The following is a 21,777-nucleotide window of genomic DNA, read 5'->3' as shown; positions in this document are numbered from 1 at the left end:
ACTAGAACTACTGATGTTTTAATGTACTGCTGTATTTTATCATGAAGGTTTTCTTATTTGTGTAACCTATTGTTGTGAATTGCTTCAGAATTTATAAAAGAGTTTATCCACTTTTCATGAAATGGCTAGAAATGTTTTTAAATGGATCAGTAAATTAAATTAAAATTGATGAGCACTATATGATTTCCAGGGCTCCTCCAGATAACCTGTTTCTTGATTGATCATTCTGCTCTGCTTGAAGAAAGCATATGTGCAAGTTAAACTATGTCTGTTCTTTATTGAACATTCATTCTGAGTTGTTTGTAGGGACATTTTCCAACAACGAACATTTATCCTAAGTTGTTTGTGTGGTTTTCAGGTATCTTCCTGCTCACCAGTTCATCCCAGACTTTTCCGTGTATTTCCCCAACACTTTTCTTAATAACCCTCCCCCCTTTTTAGTGGATTTGTTGTTCTAGTGTGACAGAGTGGTTTAATTCACTTCAGTTGCACAATTTGCACTTGAATTCCTCCCAGTACGAAGGTGACCCCAGTCAAAGCAAGTATGCATTACTTTTAAATCCATGCTGGTGGGCTATACATGCATTTTTTAAAAAAAAACAAAAATTCTAAAGGAAAGTCTCTGAGGCAGCTTCATGCAGAACAATGTGATCTGCATGATACCTAGATCCAAAGCCCTTGGGACTTTAAGGTTTAAACACCAACACTTTGAAATGTGCTTGGAAATGGACTAGGAGTCCGTTTTAAGACTGGAAAGAAGTGTTTCATACGCCCAGTACCAGTTAGTAGTCTAGCCCTCATATTTTTTAACTAACTTCACGTTCTGCAGTTGGTGCACCAGCCTAAGCTGGTGAAAAATGCTTCATGCTGTCTGAGCATCCAGTGGCAGTGCTGACTCTAATAGCCTCAAACTGAATGTGGCTGGTCCTTTCGAAAACATGCAAAAATTTGAATGTCAGAAGAGCCGTTCCCCAACAGTACTTCATCTTGTCTGTTTTGCATTAAATATTGCATTACATGTGTTGGAAGGCCAAGCTTTTTTCCATATTTTCCTAGAACCTAAAGATCCAGATGAAAGACTTTGAAACCAGTGCTGAACCTCTTCAAGACTGGCTAAATGAAACCAAGATGATGGTGCATGATAGCAGCAATCGGCTGCATGACCTTCCAGCTAAAAGGAGAGAACAGCAGAAACTACAGGTGATGATGATATATGGGCTTCAGGCCTTCCGTGTATATGCATGTTTGTGGTTACAGTAGGTCTTGATGTCTTGCTTTGTTGCCTTATCTTAAACATAGGCTGATTCAGATTATCAGTTCAAGGTATAGCCTAATAGCATTTTATCCTTTATAGGATAGTCTGAAAAATACTAATTCCATGTAAAATATTCTATTAACAGGATGATATTTAGCCCTGCTTTATTATACACTTCTAGATTGAAGATAGAGAGGTGTGCTGTGAAGAGGGTCACATTATCCTTCCAATGTAGGATATGTGGATGTGTAAAAGTTCACAAAATATAGTAAGGGCAAGAAAATGCTCGAGTTCTGCACATTAACAAACAAACAATAGCCAAACAAAGTTGAGTTTTAGACCCAAGAGCTTTTGGCTTATGCAGGATTTTCCTCCCACTCATTAAGTATGGACTGACACAAGAATGACATCACAGACGTTATTCTGATGGTGTCAGTGACACGTGCAACCACATTGAGGTGGTAGTGAGGAGTGGTGGGGGCATTAATGCACCTCCCCACTGACAGAATATTGGGATTCAATTACTGAGCAACAGAGGCACTACGTTGTAGAGAGATTCTCCCCACATGAACACACACAGAGAACAAATAGGTAACAATTTCATTTTCCTTGCTCTATGAACTGATCATCTGGAATGGTCCTTTATGTCTATGTCTCATAACAGATCTTTGCAGATGGCCGTCCTTTTAATTTCCTTGCTGCTTGCCTTCTTTGTGGTTTGCTTTTTTGCACCCACACTTAACAGAAACATGCTTATGCTTTGCAGTCTGTCCTTGAGGAAATAAGGTGTCATGAACCTCAGCTCGACAGGCTAAAAGAAAAAGCTCAGCAGCTTTGGGAAGAACAAGCTGCCAGCAAAAGCTTCATGCACAGAGTATCTCAGCTATCTTCTCAATATCTTGCTCTGAGCAATGTAACAAAGGTAATGCGCTTTCACCCTGTGTGCTTTTATGCAACACTTCTAACAAAAAAATGAAAGCTTGTGTCCTGAAAGAAACAATTCTCTCTGTATGAAGTCCCCTATGTCCTTGTGCTGGTGATGTTAACAGAGATACTGATAAAAATGTTCAGCAATACTTAAAAGAGCGGGCATAAATAGTAGTATAAAGCATATAAGTTGATGCAGGATTTCTAGATGCAAGAAGACATAGTCAGGCCAATGCTGTACTGCAACTGGTATAGTGTTTTAGCCAGTGTAGGATATCGCCCAAAGGGTGTTGAAGGAGAAACCATCACACCCAGCAGTAGTGCATTTAAGGAAGATTGAAACTGGTCCACTTAACATCATAAATAATTACACTGCGGGGGGGGGAGTTAGTTTTTTTAGAGACTGTCCCTGTTTTAGTTTGTGGGGCGCTGTATCCAGTGGAATTGAATGGGTGTTCACCCTGTCTAATGACAAGGTGAACACCTTTTCAATTCCATTGGATATGATGCCCCAGTCTCAAAACTACATTTCACATAAGACCAGTTGTTCTTTTCATGTTATTTTGAAGGAAATAAACATTGTGGGCTTTTTGATTCATGGTGATCAGTGGTATCGCCTAACAATACCTCTGATTCATTTGGGGGCCCATGCAGTGCTCATGTAGTAGCATAGGCTCCCAAAGGGTTACTCAGGACATTGCCTTTCAACCAAAATGCCTCACATAATTAACAAAAACACATAATGCATGAAAAGTATAAATGCCCTTTTAAAAATGTTTACCACATGCGATGGAGACCTATGAATAGCTATAATGTTGTACCACATGTACTCAGTTTAAATGCAGAAGGAAATGTATGTATTTCAGTCATAGGGTACGAGTACATATTATACATGTGCTGTACACACCCATTATGTAAAGACACAAAGCTGGAACAGACGGGGATCTCAAAGGCAAAGAAATTCGGACAGTTCATCGATCTAACTTTCTGGCCCGTGGCTAATCCTGACTTTAGTTTTCTGAGATTTCCCTTTCTGATTTTTTTCAACTCTAGTGGAATGATAGATTATCTGAATGGTTGGTAATGTTAACATCTGTATGAATTTAAGGAAAAGGTATCCAGAATGGACAGAATTGTAGCAGAGCACCAGCAGTTCTCTCATGATCTGAAAGAGCTTCAGGACTGGATGGCAGATGCAATTCAGATGCTCGAATCTTACTGCCATCTCACAGCAGACAAAAATGCCCTGGACAGTAGAATGGCAAAGCTGGAGGTAAGTGAATGAGAGTTCCCCAAAAAAACTAGTGGGGAAATGGTTAAATGCATCTTCCAATTCTCTACTTGCTTCCTCCTTAAAACATCTTTTCATTGAAAAAAAATAGGTCATCTGTCACAATTGCACTTGCTTGCATACATCACGTATTTTGGCTCTTTGTGTAGGATTGCAACAAGTGTGAGGGCTCAGTTCTAAAAACAGGAGGAAGGGACTTTCTATCATTTTTCCTAATGGAAAAAACAGACTGTTACTTCTACCTTTGTGACAATTGTTCTGAAACTATGGTAGTGCTGTGGAACACTTCATTTTGCAATTAAATTTGGTGATTTGCAATTAAATTTTATGGAAGGAGTATAGCATAGTGATAATGATGAAAACAGAATCTTTTTGTTTTACAGGGACTACTGTCGGTGAAACAAGAGAAAGAAATCCAAATGAAAATGGTGCTAACAAGAGGAGACTCCGTTTTGCAAAATACTTCAGTAGAAGGAGTGCCAGTCATTGAACAACAGCTGAGAACACTTAAAGACACATGGGCTTCCCTTTTGTCTGCTTGTATCCAATGTAAAAGGTAAAAGGAGTGAGGGTTTTGAAAAGGGACTTATATGCAGTTGGATATACTCGTTGGTATCAAATGAAGTGGTTCTACAAGGACTTTTGGATTTGCAGTGAAACTCTCTGGACCAGATTTTAGGAGTGCACAGGAAGAGGAATGGGAAGGGAAGTTCCACTGCAGAAGGAGAAATCTTTGCAATCGCAGAAGTGCTTTGTTGGATACCACCCACAACAACAGCATTTTAAATCCTTTAGATATGTGCTTAATTAAATTTGTAAACCATCAGTGTGCCATTTTCTCACAGACATTTCCCGAGTGTTCCTTTCGAACCCTGGCCTATTTTGGGCAAGTGGAGTCTATATTCATAAACTGAGTCCATACTTTCCACTTTCAGAAATTTTGCATTCAGTTATTCTAATTTCTCTTTTTAAAAAAATAAACCCAAGGTATCAGATGCAGACAGGAAGACAATAGAAGTTCAAAACTATTTAAGACTCTGGGGGATTCCTAGACACGGGAAATTTCTCAGCTATCAAATCTAAACAAGTTAGATTAAATGATATAGTGAATGAATTTTAAAAAATAGAGAATTGGTCATTATTTGAATATCAAAGATCACACCCACCATAATTTGTCCCTTATTCATTAATTAGTTTCATAAAGAGCTAATATAAACATGACTTAATGGGAGTGCAAAGACTTTTAGCATTCCATAATCACTTCATATATATTTTTTCCTTTCCAACAAGACAAGAATGAGAACCTGTCCATAAATCAGCTGGACCAAACAGTCCATGTTAGATTTCTACCACAACTAAAAGCAATGCATGAGTTTGCTGTCATCCTCTTTCTCCAAATTCCTTTCCCTTTTGTGTTGTGTCTTTTAGATTATAAGTCTTAGGGCGCTGACATTTGTAAGCTGCTCTGGAAGCCTACTTTGGCTGAAGAGCAGAATGAGAATGTTGATGATGATGATGATTAGAATTTATATACTGCCCTATACCCTGGATGTCTCAAGGCAGTTCACAGCAAAGCCAGTGCTGGCAGTTCAAAAATAAATGCCTGCTCTCCAGCTGCTACATATATAAAACTATAAGCATACATTGTGTTCTTGAATGCCCATGTTTGAAAAAATATGAATAAATGGGCCTCTTTCAACTTCTTAAATGTGTGTGCATATATTCATTGACATTTCAGCCAGCTGGAAGGAGCACTCTCTAAATGGACACGTTATCAAGATGATGTTCGGCAGTTTACTAGCTGGATGGATAAAATAGAAGCAATCATGAATGCTTCAGAAAGGCAGTGTGCTGAACTTAGGGAGAAAAATTCTGCACTCAGCAAATCTAAGGTTTGTGAAAAGCCCGTTTGTGAAAATTGTAGCAGCATCCACACATGCAGCCCAAGAACTCTACATTCTTCTTACAGCAGTAGCATTCTCATGACACATTATAAACTACTTCTAAACTGTGTCAAGCAATTTTTCTTCAGTGTGAGACGGCTGCTAATGGGAGGAAAATAAGACTCTAATGTGTACACTGGTTATGCATGTACATTCAGGATATGCCCATCCTGTGTTCTTAATAAAAACTTAATTACTCTAAACATGTATTTAATTTATAAAAATTGTGCTTTTGATATTGCTTAATTAACTGCTGCATAACTCTATTATACTCCTTGTCAGCTTCATACTTAATTCATATTTGACAAATTATGGAAGCAATTGTCATTTCTAATCAGGTTGTTAACACTATTTTTGTTTTACAGTTACTTAAGGAAGAAGTGTTTAGTCACAGCACACTGCTAGAGACAATTGAAATTAAAGGCATGGGCATGACTGAACATTATGTAACTCAGCTTGAACTTCAGGACCTTCGAGAGAGATACCAGTTTCTCAAAGACAGGATAACGGTATTGCTTCTCTTGACAATTCTATGGCTTTTTTCATTTCGTAGAGTTATTTAAAGAGAGTGTGCAAAGCTTTTCTTGTGTCTTTGCTCATGGAATTCTGGAATTTGTGTGCTTAATTTAACTGATAACCTTAAATTACTGTTGAGTTTTGATGCCAGTTAATTTACGAGTAAATCAGATTACATGCAAAAGCTGTGTTTAGTTTATCTGTTTCCCAGTTATATCTTTCCTAAGTATTCAAAGTAATCTTCCACTTAAGGAGCCAGGCAAGTTAGAGAAATCAGATATTATTATTTTATTATACATTGCACTAGCTTTCTGCGTCTGGTGCCCTTCATTTGTTTGAATGACTATCCTCACTGACCATTGGCCATTGAAGACATTTGGAGGGCATCTGTTTGAAGAAGGCCACGCTACATATTTGGTCTGTGTCAGGGAAGCTTTCTCTCTTCAACACTAATGAGCTATTTCTAACCACAGGAGGCAATAACTAAAGCTGAAGAAATGGTCCGCTTGCATCAAGAGTACCAAATAAACCTGAAGGCCTTTGAAGCATGGCTAGAAAAAGAACAGGACAAACTCAACTGCTTGTCACATCTTGAAGGCGATGCAGAGAGACATGAAGCAACACTTGGAAAGCTCCAGGTAGAGTTTTATATATGTTTTGCCCTAATAAGAACATTTAGTACAAGTGGCACAAAAAATGTAACTTCTGCAGTGTATCCCCATACCCTGAGAACAGTGCTGCTGTTCAGGGCATTAGCCAACCTGGAACCTTGTGTTCTTGTTTAGGGTTTGAGGGGGGGGGGCATTCGAGAGGAGGAAGGAAAAGGGAGTTCTTCTTTCCCATCCCACTAAGGCCTTTCCCTGCTGTGATATACAGCACCAGAAAGCTCGAGTTTGCAGCAGGCTGCCAACCATGTATGGGGGCTTATTATAGCTAGCTAGCTTGCTTGCTTGCTTCCGTGTGTGTGTGTGTGTGTTTCTTTTCCTTCCTTTCTCCTGAAATGTCCTTGTATAATGTGGGGAGGGGAGTTTGAAACCTCACCGCATGCATCTTCTCTATCCTCATGCATCCCTATAAATTATTGGAACCTTGAGTGGGCCAATTTTCTGTTCTTACTGGAACATAACTGTTCTTGTCCCAAGTTTCCTTGTTCTTGTTTGCTCGCTCTCTTTTTCATCTGACACTTCAAAACACACTGTACATCAAGGAGGCTTGTTGATCCTCATCAGGCTGTTTGATGGTGGTATCTGAGTATAGTTTAAAAAATACTTTTCTTTTTATTTACAAACTGATATGCTTCTATATTCATAGGGAGAATGTTATAATCTCTATTTTATTTTTGGGTACCCCCATTTTGCCTCCACATTGATAGGTATCCAACCACCAAAGTTCATTACAGTGAGCTGTCGAGTTACAGACGCTTCAGGTTACAGACTCCCCTAACCCAGAAATAGTACCTCGGGTTAAGAACTTTGCTTCAGGATGAGAACAGAATTGCGCGGCGGCAGCAGCAGGAGGCCCCAGTAGCTAAAGTGGTACCTCAGGTGAAGAACAGTTTCAGGTTAAGAACGGACCTCCAGAACGAATTAAGTTCCTAACCCGAGGTACCACTGTATTACAGGCAATGGTGTGTGTTGGTTGCAAATATTATGAAATTTTATATGATAATCTGTTCATTGTAAACTGATGTCTGTGAGAACTTTGAAATGCACTTATGCAGTCTCAAATATATGCCAGCTGAATGTAGGGGCTTATACAGTAATACAGAATCTCAGTACGGAATTATGGAATGATTAATGCTAATCTTCCTGCATTTTCAGGAATTACAGATGCATTGTGCTGAGGGACAGGCCTTGCTTAATGCAGCACTCCATGTCAGGGAAGAAGTAATCCCATGGGGTATACCCCAGTTGGAAGACAGAGTACTAGAGTCTGTACGTCAAGACTGGACAGTCTATCAACACAAGCTTTCTGAGGTCAGGATGCAACTAAACACTACCTTAAGCAGACTGAGGCTGATGGAGGACAAATTTCTGAAGGTGGATGAGTGGCTCAAAACTCTGGAGGAGAAAGTTAACATCAGAAATGGGCGGCAGTCTGACAGAGCCACAAAGGAAATGCAGCTGCAGCAAATGAAGGTGATTAAGTTATATGATGATGGGCCTGGATTTACATTTAGAATGTGCAGCCTGCTAATTTGCATCAGTCCTGCCAATGAGCTTACTAACTAATTTGTTCCAGGTGCTGACATAGTAAGTAATTTTGTACATCTGAAAGTTGAGCATTTATTTCTATCTGTGCCAACTATTTGGCATTTCTTGGATAAATGTAAATGCAAATGTTTCCAGTCTGAACACAGGTCACCAGTATTCTTGCAATGTGTGAATGATGTGCGTATCTTTCGCTGGCAGACCATTATAAAAATAGATGAAATAATAAAGTACCCTGGAACATATTAGTGAATCCTGGCTGGAATAAGAATACTCAGCTTGTATTCTTGGCCTACTAAGTAAAAAAGTAAAGGTAAAGAACCCCTGGATGGTTAAGTCCAGTCAAAGGCAACTATGGGGTTGCAGTGCTCATCTCGCTTCAGGCCAAGGGAGCCGGTGTTTGTCCAGAAACAGCTTTCTGGGTCATGTGGCCAGCATGACCAACCGCTTCTGGCACAATGGAACACCGTGACAGAAACCAGAGCACACGGAAATGCCATTTCCCTTCCCACCGCGGCAGTACCTATTTATCTACTTGCACTGACATCCTTTCGAAATGCTAGGTTGGCAGAAGCTGGGAAAGAACAACAGGAGTGAACCCTGTTGAGAGGATTTGAACCGCTGACCTTCCAATCAGCAAGCCCAAGAGGCACAGTGGTTTAGACCACAGCGCCACCTGCTCCCCAAGTTGCTCTCCCTAGTTGCTCTACCATTGAGTTCAGGATAAATATAAGGGAGGTGGTGGCCTTTGTATATTATAAGGGCTTTCCTTGTGGAGATACTTGCTGGGATTGATTGTGTACTTTTAGTTGGGATACAGAGATAGATTGGAGCTTAGTGATAGACTGGTTATGTGTTGCTGGTGCAGAAGAGTACAGAAGATATGAAAGTGTTTATCAGTGATTTGGCTCCATGTGAAAATGAGTTGTGTAAATGTATGCGTAGGTGTAAAATAATGGGATCTGTGACCCGTCTGTGTGTGTGTGACTGAGTCAGCTGAACAATCTATGATCCTGTGAGGAAGGAGATTAAGTGTGTACATTTATGTGTAGGATATGTAATTGGTAGTTGAATAGAAATTCAGTACACATAAATATAAATCTGCAAACAAAGCACATCCGCATATTCTTGTATGTCACCCAGTTGTTGTCGTCTAGTCGTTTAGTCGTGTCCGACTCTCCGTGACCCCATGGATCAGAGCACGCCAGGCACTTCTGTCCTCCACTGCCTCCCGCAGTTTGATCAAACTCATGCTGGTAGCTTCAAGAACACCATCCAGCCATCTCATCCTCTGTCGTCCCCTTCTCCTTGTGCCCTCCATCTTTCCCAACATCAGGGTCTTTTCCAAGGAGTCTTCTCGTCTCATGAGGTGGCCAAAGTATTGGAGCCTCAGCTTCACGATCTGTCCTTCCAGTGAGCACTCAGGGCTGATTTCCTTAAGAATGGATACGTTTGATCTTCTTGCAGTCCATGGGACTCTCAAGAGTCTCCTCCAGCACCATAATTCAAAAGCATCAATTCTTCGGCCTTCTTTATGGTCCAGCTCTCACTTCCATACATCACTACTGGGAAAACCATAGCTTTTACTATACGGACCTTTGTTGGCAAGGTGATATCTCTACTTTTTAAGATGCTGTCTAGGTTTGTCATTGCTTTTCTCCCAAGAAGCAGGCGTCTTTTAATTTCGTGACTGCTGTCACCATCTGCAGTGATCATGGAGCCCAAGAAAGTAAAATCTCTTACTTTCTCCATTTCTTCCCCTTCTATTTGCCAGGAGGTGATGGGACCAGTGGCCATGATCTTTGTTTTTTTGATGTTGAGCTTCAGACCATATTTTGCGCTCTCCTCTTTCACCCTCAGTAAAAGGTTCTTTAATTCCTCCTCCCTTTATGCCATCAAGGTTGTGTCATCTGCATATCTGAGGTTGTTGATATTTCTTCCGGCAATCTTAATTCCGGCTTCGGATTCATCCAGCCCAGCCTTTCGCATGATGAATTCTGCATATAAGTTAAATAAGCAGGGAGACAATATACAGCCTTGTCGTACTCCTTTCCCAATTTTGAACCAATCAGTTGATCCATATACGGTTCTAACTGTAGCTTCTTGTCCCACATAGAGATTTCTCAGAAGACAGATGAGGTGATCAGGCAGTCATATTTCTTTAAGAACTTGCCATAGTTTGCTGTGGTCAACACAGTCAAAGGCTTTTGCATAGTCAATGAAGCAGAAGTAGATGTCAGCCAGTAGTGGAACATTAATCTGAATCAGTGTTTAGGACTGGGCTTCATTATTTCAGTGTTCTTTTTCTATTCCACAAAAATAATATAGTATAAGTGCTCTGTGTTTAAAATGCCATGCTTATAATTGTTTATTTCATAAAGAGAGGTTCCATTCTTCTGTTTTCATTTTAATAGTTCCTAAACCACATTTTTGTCACTTCTGTAATATTATAAAAATGAATATTTTTCTTTTCCACAGAAATGGCATGAGGAGATAACAGTCTATAAAGATGAAGTTGAAGAAGTTGGATTGTTAGCCCAGCAAATTCTGGAGGAGAGTCATACTTCTAGCAGGATGGGAAGGCAAGCAACCTACCTTGCCTCTCAGTACCAAGCTCTAGTTCTTCAAGTACTGGTGAGTTATAAAAATGAAAAAAGAAGTAGAATATATATATATATATAGAGAGAGAGAGAGAGAGAGTTATTCACTGTTAAGTGAAAAGTAACAGGTTTTTTCCATCAGGCTAACTGGTTCACATATAGACAGTCCTAACTGCAGTTTAGGAGTCCTTCAGTCTATTTAATTTTAAAGCTTCCACCGATTTTAATGGTCTGCTTCCAGCCCCATTCTATCTTCTAGATGTAGCTTTTCCTTGCTGATATATCCATATGAGGATAGGGATGATAATAGAGGCAGGGCCAGCAGTGTAGTCTTGCTGCTCCTTCAACACATGGAAATAAAGAATGAAGGAAGCTTATATTATCCGCAGAAGCACACAGAAGGTTCTGTTTTCCTGTAGGCACTTGAAGTAGACCAGTAAGCTTGGTATTTATGTGTGTGTGGCAGGAATGATCTAGTAGTAGTAGAAATAATGATTATTATTATTATTATTATTATTATTATTATTATTTATATCCCACCCATCTGGCTGAGTTTCCCCAGCCACTCTGGGCGGCTCCCAAACAAATATTAAAAACACAATACAGCATTAAACATTAAAAACTTCCCTAAACAGGGCTGCCTTCAGGTGTCTTTTATAAGTAAGATAGTTGCTTATTGCCTTGACATCTGTTGGGAGGGCGTTCCACAGGGCAAGCGCCACTACCAAGAAGGCCCTCTGCCTGGTTCCCTGTAACCTCACTTCTCGCAGTGAGGGAACCACCAGAAGGCCCTTGGCACAGGACCTCAGGGTCCGGGCTGAATGATGGGGGTGGAGACACTCCTTCAGGTATACAGGACCAAGGCCATTTAGGGCTTTAAAGGTCAGCACCAACATTTTGAATTGTATTCGGAAACGTACTGGGAGAAAGTAAGTGCCTCTTCTGATCTATGTTTTATTTATAAACAGTGTATTTTGTAGTTACTAAAAGAGATGCAAGAAATGGAAAGAGATACAAGAAATGGATAAATAGTCAGTATTGAGACCTGTTTAAAATTTGCTTGCAGGAGCAAATAAAATTCCTTGAAGATGAAATTCGAAGTATGGATGAATCTGAAGTGTGCTTCGCTGCTTACAAGGAATGGTTTGGAGCTACGCTTAGGAAATTCAGAGATGTTGTGACGAAGTCTGATGTTGTAGATAAAGCAGCAATGGAGAAGAAAATGCAGAAGCTTGAGGTATAGTTTGCATATGACACTGGTACAACAATTGAAAACAACACATATTTTACCAGCAGTACATAATGAGGTTGCAAAAGATAAGAAAGCTTAAATCAGTTACAATTCATCATAACAGAAGAAAAAGCTCACTCAGAACAACTGATTAAATAAAAATGTATTCACCAAGCACCTGATGCTCAGCAGTAGGAATAAAACTGAATCTGCAGAAGTAATTTACTCTTCAGTCACAGGCCAAAATATACACTGTCCATTTTTCTTCTTGCAGGATCTCATGAGTGACATGGATGTGGGTCATAATTTACTGAAATCAGCACGTGAAAAAGGAGAGAAAGCTATTAAGTACATGGAGGCAAATGAAGGGGAACAGCTAAAGAAAGAGATCAGTGGTTGTGTGGAGCAACTTGATGAGATGACCAGCTCTATCAGGAAAGAACACACAACCTTAGAGAAATGTCTCCACCTGACAAAGGAATTCTTAGATAAGTACAAAGTACAGACTCAGTGGCTGTCAGAGTATCAGATTGTACTACATACCACAGTGGATCCCAAAATGGAATTATATGAGAAAAAGGCACAGCTATCCAAATATAAGGTAAATAAATATTGTGAGCTACAAAATGAGTGAAGTCTTAAGCCAGAAAATGTAACTTGCTTGTGAGTCTCCCATATTTTAAGGATGACTTCGCATCACATTTTTAAATGGGTTCCTTCTCAACACAAGAAAATAATGATACTCTGTGTGTTGTGTATTATATATAAATCCTGTATTCGTCTTGAAGCACATTTTAACTTTATTTTTCATTTTAGTCAATTCAACAGACAGTGTTTTCCCATGAACCTTCAATAAAATCTGTGACAGAAAAAGGAAAATGCCTTCTTGAGCTAGTGTGTGATGTCAATTTGGCAGAGAACATTCAGAAACTTCAAACTGAATACCAGGAGCTCTGCAGCACAGCAAAGGTAAAATACCTAGGGTCTTATTCAGCTAACCCAGTGCACTAGGAGAAGCCAGCACAAGGATTCTCATAACTGCAATGGGAATTCCCCTGTTCATTGCCTGTACACATCCCATGCCACCCCCAAATTTGCTTTGGAAGGTTGAGAGAACTATTGGAACAGATGGGGGGAGGGCAGGAAGGGGATTAAGGTTTGGTTGTGCAAGGAAAATCCTTGTGCTGGTGAAATGTTAGCCTTCGTGCTACATGAAATATAAGCCATGGCTCTATATAAGCCATGTTTTCTTCTGTAAGATGGTAATAATTATTTCTGCAGGTGAATTTAGGCTTGAAACATAGGCTGCCTGCAGTAAGGCCTCTTCATGTCCTGGTGACAGCAGTCCACAAATAGCCTACACTAACGAAATGTTATTAAATTTGCAGAGCTTTCCTGTTGCCTGTGGGAAGTAGGTGACTAGACAAGTAATTTTTGCAGGTGGGGTGGCACACAAAGATTAAAATGTTTGTTGTTCCTCTTGTTCTCTAGTCAATTAATGCATCATGCTGCAGATTGCCTCTTTTAAAGTGGAAATTTCCAAGCACTTGGCCGATATAAAGAGATCCACAGCACAACACTCTGTTTTTTTGCAAAGAGCTGCAAATAGCACACCACAGTACAGATCTACAAGCACATTTCAAAACATCATCCTTCTCTTTGCTCTTGTTTCTTTTTAGATAAGATTTTTAAAGTATTTCTTTTATTCCAGTGTATCATAAAATATACTTTGTATGGACTGTGATCACTCTAAAAAGAGCAGAGGGGGGAAATAGGTACTGAGGCAGCCTGAGGAAACAATGCATGTGAAGAGCTGAGAACAGTGTTGTGAAAAGGAGCATACATCCCTCTCCCAGGGCACAGGTGTAATTACAAACAAGTTCTGGCAAAAACTGAAACTTTTTCATACCAAGTTAAACATGTATTTTCATGCTTTTACAATCGGTATTTTGAGGGGCGGGCATTATTTGGAACTCTCTTTGAAATGTAACTGGTTTCTATGATCATGCAGGCTCATGTTGCAATTTTGGAGGTGAAAGTGAAACAGCATGAAGAATATAACACTGACTTACAAGAAGTGGAAAAGTGGTTGTTACAGATGTCTAGCAGGCTGGTCACTCCTGACCTTATGGAGAACAGTAATCTAGAAATTATAACACAACATTTAGCCAACCACAAGGTAGGTGTAAATGAGCAGCAACAAATCCCCTTTTTCGTATGTTGTAGTGGGCCTTATGAGGTGAATAATATTTCGAAAGGTCATATATAAGATATAAGTATGGTAAAAGTTCATCTTACAGAAAACAAGTCATAAGTTCATGTTTACTTTAAAGGCACATGAGACGTGATCAGATTGATTGGGATACTGAAATGAGGGTTTCCCAGGGCCCCTAGACGAGATTGGCTCTACCTATGAGACTTCAGAGACAGAGCTCTGATGTCAGAGAGACCGATTCAATGTTGGAGCCTTACTCTCTGAAGACACTGGTCCCTCAAACGACTGTCGCCCCAAGTGACAGTAGGACATTTGTATGTCCTAAAAGGATGCATGATAGAGGCATTTTGGATTGTGGCCTGGATCCAAAAAATGCAAAGTGATGCTGGCCACCTGACATGCTCTGAAACTGGGGAGAGATTTAATCATGCTTCTGAGCATCAGTAAATTTCTTCCTACCCTTTCCCTCCCATTGCTTCCAGTAGGGATAGATACACACACACACACACACACACACACACACACACACACACACTTTTGTCCTAGCCTGCCCCCCTTTGAATGGTGACTATTAAATGCTGTAAACATTTTCTGTGATACGTTGTGGTGTTTTGAATGCTGCTTTCTTAGGCAATGATGGAAGAGATTGCTGGATTTGAAGATCGCCTGAACAGCCTTAAAAGCAAGGGAGATGACTTAATAAATGAGTGTGCAGAGCATCTCCAAGCAAAATTTAAGCAAAATATAGAAACTCAGCTGCAGGGAACAAGGGATAGCTATTCAGCTATATGTAGCACAACTCAGAGGGTAAGTCCCTATTCATGTATGTTTAGTAGATGTCATTGTAATATATAATCTACTAGATGCAATACAAAAAATACAATATAATGCAAATTACTAGCAAATAGGGTACAAAATGGGCATGTGAAGAATTGAAAACTGAACATAATTACAGATGGAGGAAAATGGAAGACATCTCATCTAAGAGTTGAATTAGAAACTCATTTTGGAACACAGGTCGTTAGAAACTCATTTTGGAAAACTACAGTAATATCTATATTGCTAATATAGGTTATATGTATGTTAGGAGTCTTATATCTCTTTACTTATTTGCAGCATTTCCATATGGCCAATTAGCAAAAAGTTTTTAGGTGTTTTATATGTATAATTAGCAGTTTAATGCCAGCCTGTCAACTTGGGAATAGTTTTATCTTCAATAATGACATTAGAAATATTAGGCAACTTATTCATGCTTTTTTTGTGTAGGTGTACCAGAGTTTGGAGCACGAACTCCAGAAACATGTTAACCATCAAGACACACTTCAGCAATGTAAAGTTTGGCTCTCTGCTGTTCGGCCAGAGCTAAAGCCAAATCCTCGTCCGCCTTTCAGCATGGCAGATGCTGTTAAGCAGGTAAGAACAGTCCATATTGAAACATTTGATCAAAATAGAGTATTTACCAAAATGGCTGAATCCAAATGTGTGCATAAATAAACAGAGTTGAGTTGTGCAGGACCCTGGTGTGGGCTAAGCATCCAGGATCACACTTGGCAACTGGGGCAGGGGTTCTGGCCAGGCAGGGCCCCCACCTGAGCTAGGGGCATGCTTTGATGCTATCCTCCCCCAGGTCCTTTAATCCTTCCAGGTTGAGTTGAGGCAGCCAGAACTGTACCCAAAACTGTACCCTGTATTCCAAATGCTGTTCAACACGTTTGGCTATCTCCAGCAGAAATTGTTTGGTAACGCCTTTCTGTATCATTGCGGCATGAATTTCAAATAAATGTTTTTAGTGTTCAAAAGATATACTTTGCATCTCTATGCAAAAAGTCCCTAAAGACTTTAAAGTCAAAATGAACAAGTCCAAATGTGCATTTTGGAGCCGCTTTAAGATACAATCCTATATCTACTTATTATTCTCCAGATTTCTCAAACGTATCTTGAGCCATTGGAAAATCTTATGTTAGTGTTCAGCATGTTGGATCCAGAATGAGGAATTCTAGCTGTGTCCTCAATAAGATTTATCACCCCCAAATTGTAACGCTACTTTAAAAAATTAAGTAGTATATTCCGTTCATGAAGGAGTATATATCTTGCAGAGCATGCCCTTGAAAAGCTGCTACTTGAAGTTGTAATATTATTAAGACTAGGCTGGATTAAGAAATTAGAAGCCAGACAGTGATGAATCTGTTCAGATGGACAGTAATTAGTTGGTCTAGACAGCCAATCCCTTATTGTTAATTCTCCAAGAACCAGAATCTTGTCCTGTTTTTCTTTTATGAAGTCAGTTTGTCTGGACATAGCTTTCAGTCAGATCTCAAGTAGCCTAACAGATATTTTGTTTTTTGGGGAAATGTTAAATATAAACTTAAATATTAGCATGCATTAATATAGTGAAACAAGATGACGAGTGGATGGATAATTGCATGCTTGGTTGATGTGTTGCATCTTTGTTATTTATTATTTATACACCTTTCTGAGTAGTTTGTAACAAAAATAACCATGATGATTCTCTCCTGTTTTCAGTTCATCAGACTGTTGTATAAGTGAAAGCTTTCTTGGTGAAATGTGAAAATATGTTCTCATGAAAAACTTTTCTTATTCTTTTTAGGTTAAACATTTCAGAGCCCTGCAGGAGCAAGCAAGCACCTATTTGGATCTTTTGTGCTCTATGTGTGATTTATCAGACAGCACAGTGAAAAATACAGCAACAGACATCCAGCTGACAAAGCAAACGGTATGGGATAAACTGTGGCAGACCTCCTCTAATCCTCCTTAGAGGTGCAATTGTCTTACTGTGTCACAAGGGTCATATTAGGTAATAGCAGTTTGAAGAAGCTATTTCAATTTGCATCTGAGAGATATGCATCAATAGCATACCAACTGATGCCGTAATACCTATAAAACAATAAGTGGTATATCTTTATAGCAGGTAAATAAATAGACTAGCAACGTTTAACATATATCAGTATTATTTTAAGAAGTCAGGCCTTTATTTTACTGCAGAGTATTGCAGCATTTCAGAGTGAGTTTGCATATTTAAGCTTTCTTCATTGCTGCTACATAAAAGATTCTAATATTTTCTGAGGCTGAAATCCGCCATGCAACAAAACTGCAATTGCAGTTGCACATTAGGAGTAGGAATCCTAACGGATACATTGACTTTTCCATTTCATTATTAAATTCTCTGTCCTATGACAGAGCAGCCATATTAACTTTAAAGTATAACAAATGCATTCATTTATGCACATGCATTTATACAGTGCGAACAAATCGGGTTGTTGTTGGTTTTAAAAAATGTTCTGAATGATATTTCCATAGTAAGAAATTTTGCTCATAGTAAATAGAATATTTATTGTTGACGAATAAATTATACACAAAAACTGTTCAGCAATGACCTGTACCACCTGTAAACATTCAGATTGACTCTTCTTCCCAGAAAGCAAAATAATACAAATCCAGGCCATCTATAAACTATAGTCCAAACAAACCGGTACTGCTGACAATGTTTTCAAAGCCTCTAGAAAGAGAGGTAAAAGATGCAAAGAGAAACTTTAAAGTTCAGTGTTTCTATCCTTAATTTTAATAAAATTATTTAATGAGTGGAGTATTCCCCACGCTATGGTCATATTGGTTTTGAAATTTCACAGGGTTAAGTCATTCTGGATCCTAGAGACTTATGCAAGCTTCCTTTATCCTCTATCTCTGTGGCCCATCCCCACCCCCTGCTGTAAATCTATCGCAAGAGTCTGCCCTACATAAAGAGGTAGTGTACCTCTTAAGACAGCCCATAAAGAATTGCATTAAAATGTTCCTGCTACCCTCCCACATATTTTTCAGATTGAAGATCGGATAATGAACTCACAGTACCTTGCTCAGGGCTGGGAGGAAATAAAGCAAATGAAGGCAGAGCTTTGGATATGTTTTCAGGATGCAGATCAGCAACTGCAGAATATGAAGAGGCGAGGGGCAGAGCTGGAAATAAACATTGCTCAGAATATGGTGTTGCAGGTGAAGGTAAGGGGCAGCTTCCATTCAAATAAAAGAGAAATCTGTAGCTAACAGGTGATTTATTTTTATTTTTATGTTTGCATATACTTGACACTGTTTGACTGTTATATATTTCTCCGGAAGAAGTGCAGGTATGCAGAAAGAATGTGGGCAGGAGTGGCACTTTATGTGTTTATGCCACGGTATGTTAGAGCTAGAAGATGAATGCCCTTTTGAGTTATACAGTTGACTTCATTTCTGAAAAATCAACCATAATCCAGGAAACTGATATAGGCCACTTAGGTTTGGTAGACAACTACCTTCAGCTGGCAAAATAAAGACATTCTCCTCTGAAATTGATTAGTTATTTTAGAGAAGTAGGTAGTGGCCGAGTTTTCAAAATACATTCTACACTTACGCGTGGGTAAAACATTCTCCAGGTTATCTCAAAATGCCAGGTTGATAAAAGTACATTAAGGGAGTACACGTGATCCACTCCACATAACATGAAGGAAGCTGTGGGACGGCATGGACCGGTCCTGCCTGCTACCTTTGCCATATGCTGCTGTCACTTATAAACAACCATTTCATATTGATCAGAAAAAGTTCTCCTCACAGCTCCTACATTTGAAGAGAGACCCAAATAATCTGTATCCAGGGGAACCCTTTCTGATCAACATGGAAGTGGGTGTTCATTGGAAGAGTAAGATGATGGGACACAGCAGTGCTGAAGGACAGAGCTAGTTATCCTGTGTGACTATATAGCTCCTCTGCACATATTTCTAACATGGAATTTGCTGTATGTAACCCATAATGGAAAACTAGTAAATTTAATCCTACATTTTTAAAGAGCAAGAGTCATTGTTTTTTTAAAAAAGAAAAGTAGCCTCAGGGAAGGGGCATTTAGAACAGAGAATTGATGGGAAGAGAGTGCATAACATTTTCCTCACTTCTTCCCTGCTCCATGCTTCTTCCCTGCTCCAAATCAACTACCTCAAGTAGCTTTTCTACCCATGACATTCCAAAGCTGTGTTTGCTCTGCTCTGTGAGAATCCAGTGGGAAAGCTGCTCAAGGAGTATTTTGGAGCAAAGAAACACTAAGCAGGGAAAGAGGGTCTGGGTGCCCCAAACCCTCACCGGAGCAGTTTATTTTAAAGAAAAAGACTGTCAGTAGTCTTGTTACATACATTTGCATATAGCATATAGTTTGCCTCTAAAAAAGGAGCTACAGTGGTACCTCGGGTTACATACGCTTCAGGTTACATACGCTTCAGGTTACAGACTCCGCTAACCCAGAAATAGTACCTCGGGTTAAGAACTTTGCTTCAGGATGAGAACAGAAATTGCACGGTGGCAGCGTGGCAGCAGCAGGAGGCCCCATTAGCTAAAGTGGTGCTTCAGGTTAAGAACAGTTTCAGGTTAAGAACGGACCTCTGGAACGAATTAAGTACTTAACCTGAGGTACCACTGTATTGGAATTTCTACCTAAGGCTTTCCAACCTAAGGCTCAATTTGCCTTCTTCATGGGACATTATACAGAAAACAGGACAAGGAAGAGACAGTTCCCCTTCTAAGGGTGTAAGGAAGAGGGAAAGGGAGCTGTTGGATCCTTTGTCAACTTTCTTTCTGAATCTGGAAGGAAGATTTGCCATTGGAAAAATCTCTTACTTCTTTGTTCCCCATGAATTGTCAAAACAGAAATCTTGACATCTCATGAAACAGAAGAATAATGATCTGTCTTCTACAGTGGTGCCTCGCAAGACGAAAATAATCCGTTCCGCGAGTCTCTTCGTCTAGTGGTTTTTTCGTCTTGCGAAGCAACCCTATTAGCGGCTTAGCGGATTAGCGCTATTAGCGGCTTAGCGGCTTAGCGGCTATTAAAGGCTTAGCAGCTTAGCAGCTAAAAGGCTATTAGCATCTTAGCGGCTTAGAAAAAGGGGGGGAGCGAAAAAAATCGCAAGACTCGCAAGACGTTTTTGTCTTGCGAAGCAAGCCCATAGGGAAATTTGTCTTGCGAAGCGCATCGGAAAACGGAAAACCCTTTCGTCTAGCGGGTTTTTCGTCTTGCGAGGCATTCGTCTTGCGGGGCACCACTGTATAAGTTTTTGTGATACAGCCTAAATAGAATGCATTATACATTCTCATTTAGTTCTCAGGTTGTTAATTCATTACTATTTTCCTTTTTGTATCTCCTCATACAGGAGTTCAGTCAGAAGCTGCAGTCTAAACAGACAGCTTTGACGGCTGTGACTGAAAAGGTGAGCAAACTAACCCAAGGACAGGAGTCACCAGAGCACAAGGAAGTAGGACGCTTGAGCAACCATTGGTTGGACCTTTGCCTTCAAACAAGTAATGTGCTCCTACACAGGGAGGAAGATCTTCAGAGGACAAAGGACTATCATGACCGCCTAAACGTAGTAGAAGTCTTTTTGGAAAAGTTTACACAAGAATGGGACAACCTGGCAAGGTAGGGACTTGTGGGTTGAGTCAAGAAAATCTGTAACACTTCTTTGATACAGACATTGCTAAGGTGACCACTTTTCCTTAGAGTCTAGAACTATACTCACATGAATATTTGGAAGTGTCATTATGCTTTTCTGGTTTTAAATCTGTTCTGTTGTAAATGTTGCTCTTGTACTTTTGGAAGCCACATTGGTAGGGTTTTCCTCTAAAAGGCAAATTGTAATGAATAGAAAATTTGACTATATTGAGCTCTTTTGGTCCATTTAGTTCAGTATTGTCTGTGCTAATTGGAAGTAGCTCTCCAAGGGCTTAGATAAAGACTTTTGCTAGGCCTGCTACCCTAGGATCTTTTTCACTGAATACGATAAAGATTGGGCCTAGGACTTCATTTATGCAAAGCATGTGCTCTAGTACTGAGCATCGGCCCTCCTACAGCCTCCACACTCATGTCCCCCTACCTGAGTTTTTATTTATTTATTAATAATGCCTCCATAAGTCCCTCTCTCCTTCAGGACCAACTATGAAAATGGAAGAAGAGAACGAGCAAGTCAAGAGTGAGCAAGTCTAAACACATGCTTGCACTGCTTGTGGACACAATAGGGTTAGGGCAATGTTACAGTCATAGGAGATATTGGCATATTTTAGATTGAAGAGCTGGCAGTGTGTGTAGATGCTTTTAAGTTAACAGTATACCTCAAAGGTTTGCTGAAATGATTGAAAGGATAGTGTACCTAGATGTGTGAACTCCTCTTCAAGCTCACCTTGTAAGTTCAGTTTTTACAAGGTTTCATAGAGAACTCTCAGAAAAGCATGACCTTTTGAAGACTTTTTGAGATATATATTAAAAATATCTTCATCTGCATATTTTCAATCTTCCTCTCTCCTGCCCACCTTCCACCCATTTATAAAGTTCCAGTCCCCACAACTACAATTCAGAGTGGTATCTGCACTTGTCTTGCTGCTGTAGCAGAGCCAGGTAGAGCAAGGGAGGAGCAGCAAGAAAGATACTGGCATTTCTTCCTCCCACCATTGCCAGAGCAGCAGCAGGCTAAGCAAGTGCCAAGGTGAGCAGGTAGATTGGTGGGTGGGTGACTGGATGGATGAGAGGAGATGGCATATTTGGTCTATAACCCAACAGA

The 21,777-nt window shown here is 39.8% G+C and overlaps 1 protein-coding gene across 20 annotated transcripts in view; it reads left to right on the top strand.

The window, feature by feature from the left end:
- The window catches only part of SYNE1 (spectrin repeat containing nuclear envelope protein 1), a 276,264-nt gene that overhangs the window by 127,082 nt on the left and 127,405 nt on the right, over positions 1 to 21,777 (top strand). For all 20 annotated transcript variants that reach the window (XM_083607892.1, XM_083607884.1, XM_083607889.1 and 17 more), the window contains 18 exons: positions 1,057 to 1,200; positions 2,022 to 2,177; positions 3,291 to 3,455; positions 3,857 to 4,029; positions 5,212 to 5,365; positions 5,782 to 5,925; positions 6,406 to 6,570; positions 7,753 to 8,070; positions 10,621 to 10,776; positions 11,809 to 11,979; positions 12,248 to 12,574; positions 12,790 to 12,942; positions 13,985 to 14,152; positions 14,819 to 14,995; positions 15,455 to 15,601; positions 16,797 to 16,922; positions 18,026 to 18,202; positions 20,377 to 20,642. In XM_083607892.1, coding sequence (XP_083464018.1) covers positions 1,057 to 1,200; positions 2,022 to 2,177; positions 3,291 to 3,455; positions 3,857 to 4,029; positions 5,212 to 5,365; positions 5,782 to 5,925; positions 6,406 to 6,570; positions 7,753 to 8,070; positions 10,621 to 10,776; positions 11,809 to 11,979; positions 12,248 to 12,574; positions 12,790 to 12,942; positions 13,985 to 14,152; positions 14,819 to 14,995; positions 15,455 to 15,601; positions 16,797 to 16,922; positions 18,026 to 18,202; positions 20,377 to 20,642 — 3,287 coding nt within the window. The remainder of the gene's footprint in view (positions 1 to 1,056; positions 1,201 to 2,021; positions 2,178 to 3,290; positions 3,456 to 3,856; positions 4,030 to 5,211; positions 5,366 to 5,781; positions 5,926 to 6,405; positions 6,571 to 7,752; positions 8,071 to 10,620; positions 10,777 to 11,808; positions 11,980 to 12,247; positions 12,575 to 12,789; positions 12,943 to 13,984; positions 14,153 to 14,818; positions 14,996 to 15,454; positions 15,602 to 16,796; positions 16,923 to 18,025; positions 18,203 to 20,376; positions 20,643 to 21,777) is intronic.

The sequence above is a fragment of the Podarcis filfolensis genome (genome assembly GCF_964270895.1).
Source record: "Podarcis filfolensis genome assembly, chromosome: 3".
In the NCBI taxonomy this organism is placed as follows: domain Eukaryota; kingdom Metazoa; phylum Chordata; class Lepidosauria; order Squamata; family Lacertidae; genus Podarcis; species Podarcis filfolensis.
The sequence above is the reverse complement of the archived record's forward strand: the minus strand, read 5'-3'. Positions and strand labels throughout refer to the sequence as shown.